Source organism: Gadus morhua, chromosome 17, assembly GCF_902167405.1.
Source record: "Gadus morhua chromosome 17, gadMor3.0, whole genome shotgun sequence".
Classification (NCBI taxonomy): Eukaryota; Metazoa; Chordata; class Actinopteri; order Gadiformes; family Gadidae; genus Gadus; species Gadus morhua.
This window is the reverse complement of record NC_044064.1, coordinates 9,137,734-9,150,134: the sequence shown is the minus strand read 5'-3', so window position 1 is coordinate 9,150,134 and position 12,401 is coordinate 9,137,734. Positions and strand designations below refer to the sequence as shown.

The 12,401-nt window shown below is 45.8% G+C and overlaps 1 protein-coding gene across 2 annotated transcripts in view; it reads left to right on the top strand.

Moving 5' to 3' along the window:
• The window catches only part of LOC115529545 (pyruvate carboxylase, mitochondrial), a 268,651-nt gene that overhangs the window by 43,682 nt on the left and 212,568 nt on the right, over positions 1-12,401 (top strand). For both annotated transcript variants that reach the window (XR_003973581.1, XM_030338305.1), the window contains exon 10: positions 7,994-8,112. Coding sequence is in view for 1 of the 2 variants with exons in the window: in XM_030338305.1 (XP_030194165.1) it covers positions 7,994-8,112 (119 nt within the window). In the remaining variant the exon portion in view is untranslated. The remainder of the gene's footprint in view (positions 1-7,993; positions 8,113-12,401) is intronic.

Genomic DNA, 12,401 nt, shown 5'->3' with positions numbered 1-12,401 from the left:
GGTGTCAAACTATGACAGCGGGACAGTTGCCATGGTGACAGAAGACTTCCAAGTCTTCTTTTTTTTACCCTCCCTTTTTACTATTCTTTTGTTTAATCCTGTCCCATTAGCTGTTTTTTCCAGGCTTATGTCTCCTGTCTGATATGTAAACCCCAAGCCAGGTGTGTGTGGGTGTGTGTGTGGGTGGGTGGGTAGGGGTGGGTGTGTGTGTTATCACCATCGGCTTGCCGGAAGCTTCTGAGAAATGTTCTCTCTCCTCAGAAATCTCAGTCTGCCAGTGGCGCTTTCTAGGCCAAACGTTAATGGCCCCCTCCCATGTCCCCGGCCCCCTTAACCAAAAGTATTTATCAATTTAGAGTTTGTGTGTGTGTAGGTGGTCTCTGGTGGACATTCAGCTAAGTATGAAGAACATTCCGGTCACCCTTAACGGTTTGCTGGAGGTCGGTTGCCATGGGGCCGTTCCACATGACATTAAACATGGAGGTGACGCCAGCATCGGGCGAGGACGGAGGCCGGCGCCGAAATAAGGTTTATGTCCTTGTGTCCTTGCCGCCCGTCCAGGTCAGGCCTCAGAAGCTCCTCTTATGGTTTTCTCCACTTTGATACATGTCATGTTGCAACAGCGACACTTTGCCTCAATCTGTTCTTCTGCATGCAGTGGCTGGTCACACTGAAGTCTTTGAACTCTGGTGGCCGAGCGATGGCGTCGCTGTCCTCCACAGTCTGAAATCATCGCTCACTACAATCTTATTGTGGCTCCATTCTTTCTCCTCATAATGTGAGGCCTCCTCAATCTCAGTCCTTGTTTTGTATTTTTCATGTCTGTCGGTCTCTGTGTATTTTTCATGTCTGTCGGTCTCTGTCTCTGTATAGATAGATGATGGAATAAATAATTCGATGGATGGATTGTTTGCAAGGTGCTCTTTTAGGACGGTCCCCTTTTCGTCTTCAAATAGACTCTACATGGGTGGTTGTTGTCAATTTTGTGTTTTGTATGGCACCCACAAACGCAATCAATGTGCTACAATGTCATGAGTGGAGCATGCTTTGATGATGTTCCAGAGGAACCCTGCCAAAACATGGCATGCCAATAAAGCAATTAGGAGAGAGGGGGACAGAAAGAGAGAGGTGGTGCGGAAAGGCACGAGAGAAGGAAACGAGTTGGGAGAGAAGGAAAGGGTTCAGAGACGATACTAGTTGGGAGGGTTGTCTTGTCTTTTCCCTCCCGGGAGTTTAAGGACTTCTAATGGCTCTACTTGTCCCCCCCGGCGAGAGTGGCTGTTGCATTGATCAGGTGTTTAAAACCATTAACCAACCGTTGAAATCCCTTTACACCCAGACATATGCACACACATGCACACGCACACACAAGCGGGCATGACATTGTCCTTGCCTTGTTATTTAGGCGATCAATGACATTGATCAGGGCATGGATTTGTCAACAGCTTTAACGGTGTTGCACGCACTGCCCGAGCATTGTCCTTCCTTGCTTGCTAGCTTCGTTGCTTCCTTCCTTCCTCCTATAATCTACCTTAACTGGTTAGATTTGTCCTTCTCTCTTGGTGAAGACACACACTCATCACTGTCTTCATCTCTTTCTCCCGCTTAATCCTATCCTCTATGCAATCCATCTATCTAATTATTCTTCCCTCAGGATCTCTCGCTCGCTCCCTCTGTCCTTGTAATCATCTCCAACCGCTTGTGAATGTTCTTGCTCAATAATGCAAAACACTCTCTCTCTTTCTCTTCCTCGCTCTCCCTCGCTCTTGCTCCCTCTCCATCTGTTTGTATCTCTCGCTCTCTTGTGCTCCTTTTCGCCTTCTGTCCATCTCTCCAGCACTTTCTCTTTCTCTCTATCCCTCACAGACACTCAAAGCTACTTGTCATTCAACATTAATCAACTGCCTATTAATTAGTCGGAGGCTGCGCTGCTTTGTGTGGGTCTTGCGTGTAAGCATCCATATTTGAACCCGTGCGTCCCTCACTAGTCCGTGCGGGTCCCCCAGCTCCTGAGACGTCTCCGGTGCGCCCTCAATGGCCCATTGATCCGTCCGCCAGAACCCGGGGTGACGCAGCAGACACTAGATCCAATACGCCACCGCAGCCCTCGCTGACCGTCAGGGAGAGAGGGGGAGAGGGAGAGGGGGAGAGGGGGAGGGGGAGAGAGAGAGAGAGGGAGGAGAGAGAGAGAGAGGGAGGGAGGGAGAGTCATCAAGATGGTGGGCAGGGTTAGAGAAAAACAAATGGCAGGAAGGAGAGATTGAGAAGCAGTTAGTACTAGTAGTCCAATTAGTAGGAATAAGGAGAGAGGGAGGGAGGGAGAGAGGTGTGTGTGTGTTTGTGGGGGGGGGGTCCTTTTCACCACACTGAGTGCACAGCAAGCTGCAGGGAGCCATTAGAAAGGCCTTGGGGCTATGCGTATTCACCCCTGCAGCACTTGAACAAACAAGTTTGCAATGCAGTCATTCATGGCTGCAATCATGCTCTCACAGATAACAGATGAAAGATGGACCTCAACACTGGCAAGGTTAACGGGAACTAAAACGTGTGCCTTTACTTCAACCCAGATTGTCTATTTATCATATATTTTTTCAGGTGATAGCTTCCATATTCGTCAACAGCTTGGTGATAATACCCACATTACACACAAGCACACACACATGCATGCACACACACTACACACACATACTGCCCACACATGCACACACTAATACTGCAAACACAAATACTTCAAACACACACACACAGCATGCCAGGCGTACTTCCAGCTTCCGTGGATTGATGTTGTATCTTGGCAAATTAGTGTGTTGGCAGTATGTGTGTATATTGAGTTATTGTGTGCTACAATCTCTCTAATAAACATTCATTCTCAAGGCTCTGCTTGCCGTCAATCGTTTGCATGATTTAATATTCTGGGCATTATTCTGTGGACATAGACGTTGTGTGAGTGTGTGTGGTCAGGTGACTGGTAATGGGTCTATCTGGCTTTTCCACCATAGAATATAATAAACCGTGTGTGTGTGTGTGTGTGTGAGATCTGGTTGCAGTGACACTGATGCCATAGTACTGGGCTGTGTATCTTTCTTCTGATGCTAATCTAACTGAACGCCCTCAGGTGTGTGTGTGCGTGCTATTCTTTAGAGCGCTGCTTATTCCGCCAATTATGAAACTAATAACCAGCCAATGTGCGCAAAGCAGGTGTTGAGTCACCCGACTGAAACCATAACACAGGCGTGCATGCTACCTGTATGCTAGGCCTAGCCCTTGGCCGCAGTATCTCTCATATTCATCATTTTTACGTTATGTTAATAGACGGATGCATTGTTTGTGTTTTGAGGACTCCTCTCTTTTCTCGTGCTATATCCTAATTACAGAGTTTCATCTTTGGTCGCGCTCTCTCTCTCTCCCCCTCTGTTCTGGTTCTGATGGCGTTGACAGTGAGTACTTTTAGACAAGCCAAACTTTATTGATCATAGAAGTCCTCCAGGCGAATGGGCACCTCTTTAACAACTACAGTCCAATCAAGGTTCTTTTTTAGTTTTCCATTCATCGCCCTCGTTTGGTTGCGTTCCTCAAGAAACACTTCTCCACTTCGTTCTTTGTGATTTGTGCTGTCGACTTTCATTTGATCTTTCAAAAGAGACCTGCTTCTGTGCTGTTGGTGGCCTGTTTTCTGGTGAATATAAAAGTTTCTGAAACAGAAGGTTGTCTCTACCCATCTATGAAATTCTCCAATACACAGTGGGGCCCTGGTATCATTGAAATGCATGGTCCCAGACAGTCTTTCAGGGATTTTCTGCAGGCACCAGCTTTTGGTTAAATAGTAAAGTCCATATCACCACACATTTTGTCATGCTCGTCGTGCCAGAGCAATTCGCAAATGCAAATTAGTCTCTATTCTCTCAGTTCACATATCCGAGGCCCGTTATCAACTGGTGAGGACCAGAAAGCCTCTGGCCGCAAATGGATAGACCTACAACCAATCGGAGCAATGAAAATGTGATCCATCAGAAGCCACCATCTTGGTTGCTTCTGAAAACGCCCCAATGGCACTCCCATAGGGCGCCTCTCTGTGCAGGCATCATATCAAACCCTCCCCATATTAGACAGATGCTTGAGATTGTCCCTGGCCAGGTCTGCGGGAAATCTGTCTGAGTGGGAACGACAGCGCAAATAAAACATGAGCTTGCAGATGCCTCTGGTTCCAAGGCTAGATATTTTGGGTCATGTGTGTAAAAGCTAGCATTGGGTGAAACGGAAATGATAGAAACATTCCAAATACGGGCAGTGCGTTTGAGGCATTCTTGAGTAGTCGTAGCGAGTATGCTTTGTTCGTAGTCTGCTCGGCGGACCCCTATGCCTTCTGTTATAATGCCAGTGCCTAATGCTATGTTTTAAAGTGGAAATACCGTCCCAGGAACGTGCCTGATTCATTATTGATTGTAAGCGTTGCTTCCCCGCCTCACCTATACACTTTGGATAAAAGCATCCGCTAAATGACAGAAAGTAAGGGTAATGTATTCCGTCTGGGTGATATCGGCTCACTTTTATTGCTGAACATGCCCGTCGATGGGGCCAGTACAATCAATCTTCTGGAACCATCCACGTTGCACATTTTTCTCCACCAGCTTTTTGACAGCAAGTGCATGGCTGGTCATTTTACAAAGCTTTCGTTTACGCTTTCTTAACACTTATAGGGCGTTGGCAACTTGTGGAATTAAATGTATCAAAGAGCCCACATTTTGCCAGCCGTCGTGATATAAATCTGCCATTACAAGCCATTATTAAAATTAACATTTTTAGTGACATCACAAATGGCAGTGTCCCCCCTGGATACACGAGGGATGAATTAGCCTTACGGTGAGTCAAATCACTGGGTGGGCTGGTGGGTCGAACTGCCTGATGCGGTTTGTCACAATAAGGGCTACATTTTCGGGTAAACGGCTAAGCAACATCCCACCTGGTGGTAGAACGGGGGGCCTTAAACGTTTGAGCGATCAGCACGGTAATGGCTGTTGCTGTGTAGTTCTGTTCGGCGCTGGACCAGAGGGAGTGTGTGGATGTGCCGAGAGGAAAGGGGATTGGGTGGGTTATTGGAGAACATGATTTGGGGGGATGTCCGAGGCTTAGGAGCTGTGGTCTTTTTATAACATTGGCTGTGAAAGGCGATTGATTTTTTTCTTTTTCCTTGAAAATTGATACTACGAAAGGGTACTCTGAGAGGAGAATATGATTAATTATTTCATGGATCTTTATCTTTTTTTTTATTTTATTGCAATTACACCGATTTCATGTTTACCCTAAACACATGCTTTCTTTCACACCCCACACGGTACATGACACGTTATTTGCAAACGTTTGTCGTGCTGTGCGCAGCTTTGTTTAATCTACCTGTGCTTTAAAAAGCCAGCGGAGGGAGATAGCTGGCTGCTATGCTGACGAAGATCAGCCTCATCTGTGATCAGAGAATAAACCTTAGGTTCAGTATTTTTGTAGGCCTATTTCTTTCTGGGGAGACCAGGTAGTTTAGTTTCATGACATTGTTTGCATCTTCAGTTTACGTTGTTTTGGTAAATAAACGGTAAAGGGACTGCATTTATGTAGAGCTTTTCCAACCAACGGCTACTCAAAGTGCTTTACCATATATTGCTTAACATTCACTCATTCATGCACACATTCACACACCGACGGCGGTGTCAACCATACAAGGCGACAGCCAGCTCCTCGGGAGCAGTCAGGGTGAGGTGTCTAGCTCATGGACCCTTCAAAAATCTAGGAGCTAGGAGGGGCCTATATATCTATAGTAGCAATAGCACATGATAAACAAGGACAAAATCTACTCAAAATAATTGAATGAACTGTTTACAACCATGGCTAACCAGTGCATGAGGAGGAGATGACAGGAGACTAATGTTTCACTCTTTCAATTGCTCTAATTTTAGCTCTTACTGTTATCTAACATACCATACAGTAATTGAATTGTGTAAAAGTGTGAAATTACTGCACCACACTCTCATTGGCATAGTGATTAACATTATGAATTTCAATTGTGTATACCAACTGCATGTTGGCTGACATTTACCTAACTTTTTTTCCCTCCACTCTAACCAAGGATGCCTGTTTCTAAATTCCCTAACCTGACACCCAGTCTGAAAGGCTGGCCAGGGGTTCACATCTAAAAGTAACAAGGAGATATACAGTGGGATTAAAACATTGTCTTCTGTTGACTACTTGTTATGTGGTTTGCACATTAATATGGGAGGACTGGACACACACACACACACACACACACACACACACACACACACACACACACACACACACACACACACACACACACACACACACACACACACACACACACACACACACACCCTTTTCTGTTGTGTCTTTGCTAGTCTCCATAGCCCTGGTAGTGGCATCTGCTGCTGCAGGGTCAACTTGCAGCAACTTGTTCCCGCGTTTATCTTTCAATCTGTGTGGGTTGCTAAACACAGCGCGAGAAGGAGGGGCTCGGCCCGCCAACTAACATGCAGAGATGCAGGGGCAGCTTCGCGCTTCGTAACAGGGCAGAGCGCGAGCACGCAGGAGGAATTTTATGAATGGTGAATGTAGGAGATAACTTCCCCTGCTAAAAGTATTTTATTGCAGTTATACCCAACCGGTATTTGCGGAAAATAAACACAGAAGTGAATGATCTGTCACAAGACGATTGATGCGTATCCGTGCACATTTTTAAGCGGGTATATGCAAATCCTGGTGCGTTCCTAGGTGGTATACGGCGTATACCTGCGTATCACGTAGACTACACCACTGCTCCTGAGCCCCCAGTGTGGCGGGCCCCCAGTTTGGGGGGCCCCCAGAGAGGTCGGCCCCCAGAGAGGTCGGCCCCCAGAGAGGCCGGCCCCCTGTGAGGTGTGCCCCCAGTGAGGCCGACCCCTAGTGCTGTTTGCCCCCAGTGTGGTGGGCCCTATAGGGTCTCTTTTCTCCTCTTCTTGTTCAGTTTGGCCAGATCCCCTCAGCTTTTCACTCGTCATGCTCTGCTGGGTGAGCAGGGCAGCAGGATCCCTTAGCACATGTTCTTCTCTGCAGCATTTCTCTGGGTTATGTCTCATTGGTTTGAGATGGTCTTGTAGCGGCTTAACAATATACATGCACGCAATGTTCTTGGTATCTGTAACACACTGACCCCGTTTTTATGCAACCCACAGACATTGTTGTTGTCCCAGCTGAGCTTCACACTATAGCGCAATACTCCAACACACAACTAAAGCTTACAGCCACACTAACACACAGAACCTTAGCTAACACACAGAACCTTAGCTAACACACAGAACCTTAGCTAATCCACAGAATCTTAGCTAACACACAGAACCTTAGCTAGGTTCCTTAGCTAACACACAGAACCTTAGCTAGGTTCCTTAGCTAACACACAGAACCTTAGCTAACACACAGAACCTTAGCTAACACACAGAACCTCAGCTAACACACAGAACCTCAGCTAACACACAGAACCTTAGCTAACACACAGAACCTTAGCTAACACACAGAACCTTAGCTAACACACAGAACCTTAGCTAGGTTCCTTAGCTAACACACAGAACCTTAGCTAACACACAGAACCTTAGCTAACACACAGAACCTTAGCTAACACACAGAACCTTAGCTAACACACAAAACCTTAGCTAACACACGGAACCTTAGCTAACCCACAGAACCTTAGCTAACCCACAGAACCTTAGCTAACCCACAGAACCTTAGCTAACCCACAGAACCTTAGCTAACCCACAGAACCTTAGCTAACCCACAGAACCTCAGCTAAAACACAGAACCACAGCCAACACACAAAACCACATCCAACACACAGAGCCTCAGCTAACACACAGAGGCTCAGCTAACACACAGGAGCACCGCTAACACACACAAACACCGCTAACGCACGCAAACACCGATAACACACGCTGACCTGTTTTTCCCCTCTGCTCCTGTCCAGGTGGGCTACGAGAATGCAGGAACAGTGGAGTTCCTGGTGGACAAGCACGGGAAACACTACTTCATCGAGGTCAACTCCAGGCTCCAGGTGGAGCACACAGTCACAGAGGAAATCACAGAGTGAGTACGTGTGTGTGTGTGTGTGTGTGTGTGTGTGTGTGTGTGTGTGTGTGTGTGTGTGTGTGTGTGTGTGTGTGTGTGTGTGTGTGTGTGTGTGTGTGTGTGTGTGTGTGTGTGTGTGTGTGTGTCGGTGATGATTGGACATTGTGTATTTGTCTTTCTGTGGTAGTCTGAGGTGATTGGATAGTGTAGTGTGTTTGTGTTCGCCTGAGGTGATTGTACATAGTGTGTTTGTGTGTATTTCTGTGTGTATTGGAGGTGATTTGTTGGACATATCTTTTTTTGGTGTGTAAGTGGGAGATGTGTGTGTTGCTGTGCACACTAATGGGATATGTGGTGGAATTGTGTTAGTGGGCTACAGAGGCGATTTATTTTTTTAATGCCCTCTGTGGGTTAGTGGTAGACCGTCAGGCATGCATCGGTGTGTGGGCTGTGTTACTGTTAGCGTGGTAGACATTTGGACAGATTGCATTGGTGGGTGTATGTTGGTGTAGGCAGTAGGATCTATTGTTATTCTTTGTGTGTGACTGTTATTGAGGGAGGCGGCTTGGATAGATGTTTTGGTTTGTATATTTATGTGTGTGTGTGCGGGTTACTTTGATAGCCATTGGACTGTGTGTGTGTGTGTGTGTGTGTGTGTCTGATTCAGTTGACGGACAGCCATACAAAAGTGTTCAATGTGGCCCTATTCAAGTTTAACGCCTTATCGACTCTTCCCGCAATCTCGCCTCCTCGCTCCTCTCTCGCTCCTCTCTCTCCTCTCTCGCTCCTCTCTCCTCCGCTTACAAGTTCATCATCTTAATGTTGTGTTTTTGGGGACGAGGAAATTCATTTGGAACAAACGAGCGCGCCGCTGCACATTTCCTTAAACCGAATCTCCGCTCCCCTTCAGTCAAGCGTTAAGCGCTGGATAATTTAGTGAGTGGTGCATTCGGGACCCGTAAAAGGGGGGGGGAAATGACCGGAGAGACTTGGCGTGCGAGAGCAGGATGAAATGAGAGAGGAGTGATGAGGGGGGGGGGGGGGTGATGTGAGGTAGTCCATGATGGCTCTCATTCAGCTCACATGAAATTGTTGTAATATTTAAACGGCTGGAATGACACGGATGAGGCCTGCCTATTATGGACAAACGTACACTCGTTCACTCTCTCTTGCGCGCTCACACACAGTTGAAAACACAGTCTTGTGGGGACAGAGCAATGGGGACTCGGACGTGGAGCAGACTGAGGCTGCTGCCTCAAGTCTCTAATGGGGGAGGAAGTGGTTTCCCTTCATCGGTAATGGACGTGCGCAGCCAGCGCTGTCATCCAAATAAATCCTGCTTCCTTCTGCTGAGCAAATGGCCGTTAAATGGGTGAGGGTTTTAGGTTGTTTTGTTCTCGTGGCGTTGGGCTTCACCCTGCCGCGTCGGAGCCATAAAGGCCCCGAGCACAACTGACCGCGTTGACTCGTATCAAATGAAAACCACCGACATAATGAATGCCGCTATGATTGCCCACGCAAGGGTGTCATTTTGATGTTATGCAAAAGTAACGGCGGACATTTATTACGACAAACGTGTCCACACCAATCCTTCTCCGTTCCCATTTTATTGACTTTGTGCATATTGTAATCTGTTTTATTGTGCGCTGCTGTAGGAATTGTTGTTGTGTGGAGATATATTGCTGACACAGCTGATGGTAAAGTTTTGTATCGTTTTTATGCGCTTTATTTTCAAGTTAGACAATCAGTCAAATCGATGTTCAGTCCTCTGGAACTTTTTGTTCAGTTATTCTAGTTTGTTGACTTTCACTTCTCACCATTAGACCGATGGACCCGATGCCCCCGGCCACGCTCTCTCACGCCCCCTTTCTCTTTCACTCATTCAGAAAAAGATGGAGGAGAGAGAGGGGGCGATGGAGAGCACTTGTGGATTAATGAGGAGAGGAGGAGGGAGGCTGAGGTGGAGAAGGATGGAGTTTGGGAGTTAAAGAGAGAGAGAGAGAGGGATGGGGAGGGGGGAGAGGGATGAAATGAATGAAAGGAAGAAGATGAGAAGAGAAAGGGGGAGAGAGAGACACTTTAATAACAAGGAAGAGGGGAGATGGAGATAGGAATAGGGAAAGATAGGTGAGGGTGTATAGGAAGAGAGAGGGGACAGAGGGAGATAGGGGGAAGATGGGGAGCAAGAAGAGAGGTAGAAAAGGGGGGCAGAGAGGGGCATCAGTGGAGTAACAAGGATGGGAGAGGGAATGGCAGGCGGAAAAGCTTTAAGTTATTCTTTATGCTAATGTATATGCCTCTGTGTATGTAGGCCGTTATGCATAATTGGCTGCCTTTGTGCATGTGCAAGCAGTTGATATCAGTGTGATATCAATGCATAGATGTTTCCACTTAAATGTGGACCTCACAGTCTAGATACACAGCGAAGCCGTTATGTGATAGCAATGCATCCACTTTTACTTGGTCACACAACGACTTTGGGCTGTCTCTATTTAGAACGCGGCATTTGATGTCAGCTCTTGCAGTCTATTCCTGGCACTGGGGTTGCCAGTGTCTTACACTAGATACTTTGACGTAAATTTTTTATTTGTTTGGCCATATATTTTTTTACTTTGAAAATAATGTTTTGGGGTATTGAGTTATTGTTGGAAGTTGTATCTTTTTTAGTTTAACTTATTCTCATGCACTTAATAATGTTTCATCTTCGCCATTCATTCCTGTGTTCTACTTTGACAACGTTATTCACACGATAAAGTTCTTACCTTATACCATCTTAACTCGGTTTGGTATTGATGTATGGTTTCGACCCAGGGATGCAGCTAGCTTTGGCATCGAGCCCCTATTTACATCGCAGGCTCCAAGTCTTTGTTCTGTTACGGCTTTTGCAGAACGTTGTTCATGTTGACAAATATTGCGACGACTATTGTTGAGTGTTGAACTGCTGATCCTGCATTGTGTGAACTAAGTGAACCCTTTTAAATGGCCTTGTGTCCTATTTGGTGCTCCTGACCTTCGGTTTGATATACCATGAGAACCCATTTTCAATCATTAGTAACCAAATATTAGTATTTTAGACATTACATTTCAGTGTTTCCCCTAGGATGGAGTTGCGACAGCGGAGGTGAAATGTTTTTTCCCGCTCGCAATGTGTCTGCCGCCACCAGAAGGGTGTACATACAGTACATTTGTGCACAGTAATGAGCAGGGGAAATATGGAGAGATTGAACATAATAAGTATAATCTTTAAAACCATTATTGACATATATTTAACAAAACATATATTATATCAACAACCGCCCGATACAGTAAAATCACATAACACAAATACTACAACAATCGAAAAGGTCTGTTCCTCCAACCCATGCATCTTCCCACTCCCTCCCCTCTCCCCCTCACAAAGGCTGTAGCAGGACCGAAAGACCCCATGCCTCTATTGAACAAGTTTTGGGGCTCTAGAGTCAATAATGGTGACGCCACTAGCTAACACACAGAACCTTAGCTAACACACAGAACCTTAGCTAAAGGATGTAGTATGACCATAAAGATGGCATGCTTCTATGGAAAGAGTTTTGGGGCTCTAGAGTCAATAATGGCGACGCTATTGAAATTTTACCATTGTGGTCGTTTTCAGTTTTGCACTTTGCAGACGGTCCCTAAGCTCGCGGCTGAAAGCCGACAGCTCATAGAAGCCAATGCAATTCACCGTTCGCTAAAGACGACTCGTTTGGATGAAAACAATGTTGTAGCTGGTTCTTTGGTTACTACATTTAGCTAGAGGTGTCAATTGTGTCTCAAAAATGTTTCACTAGCTGTGTTTCCATCCCTCTGATTTTATGCACATTTTGAAGTATCGAATCAGTAAACGGTGATGGAAACACCAAAATTCGCATAAAAATCCTCTAATTCGCAAAAAAGTTTATCCGCTCGCTTGAGGTGGTTTTTGAGAAATGCGAAAGAGAATAAATGCGCAAAATCTGAGATTGAAACACACTTTTCGAAACAGCTGTGACGTAGCAAACATTGAACACACGGGACTGATAACGTCCTTCCGATTTCCGCATAACGACTGGCCATAGCAACCCTGCCAACATCAACTTGTAGCGTCAATATATATATATATTTAAGCGTTTGTATACATAGACATCCTGTATCATATATATATATATGATACAGGATGTCTATGTTTGCATATCCTTTAATTATACCGTGTCCATTAATCCCTGATATATGGACACCTGCTAAGTAATTCCAGTCAAATTGTCTGTTCAGCCTTCAAAACGAGAGCTGGTACATTGTGGAAAATGCAT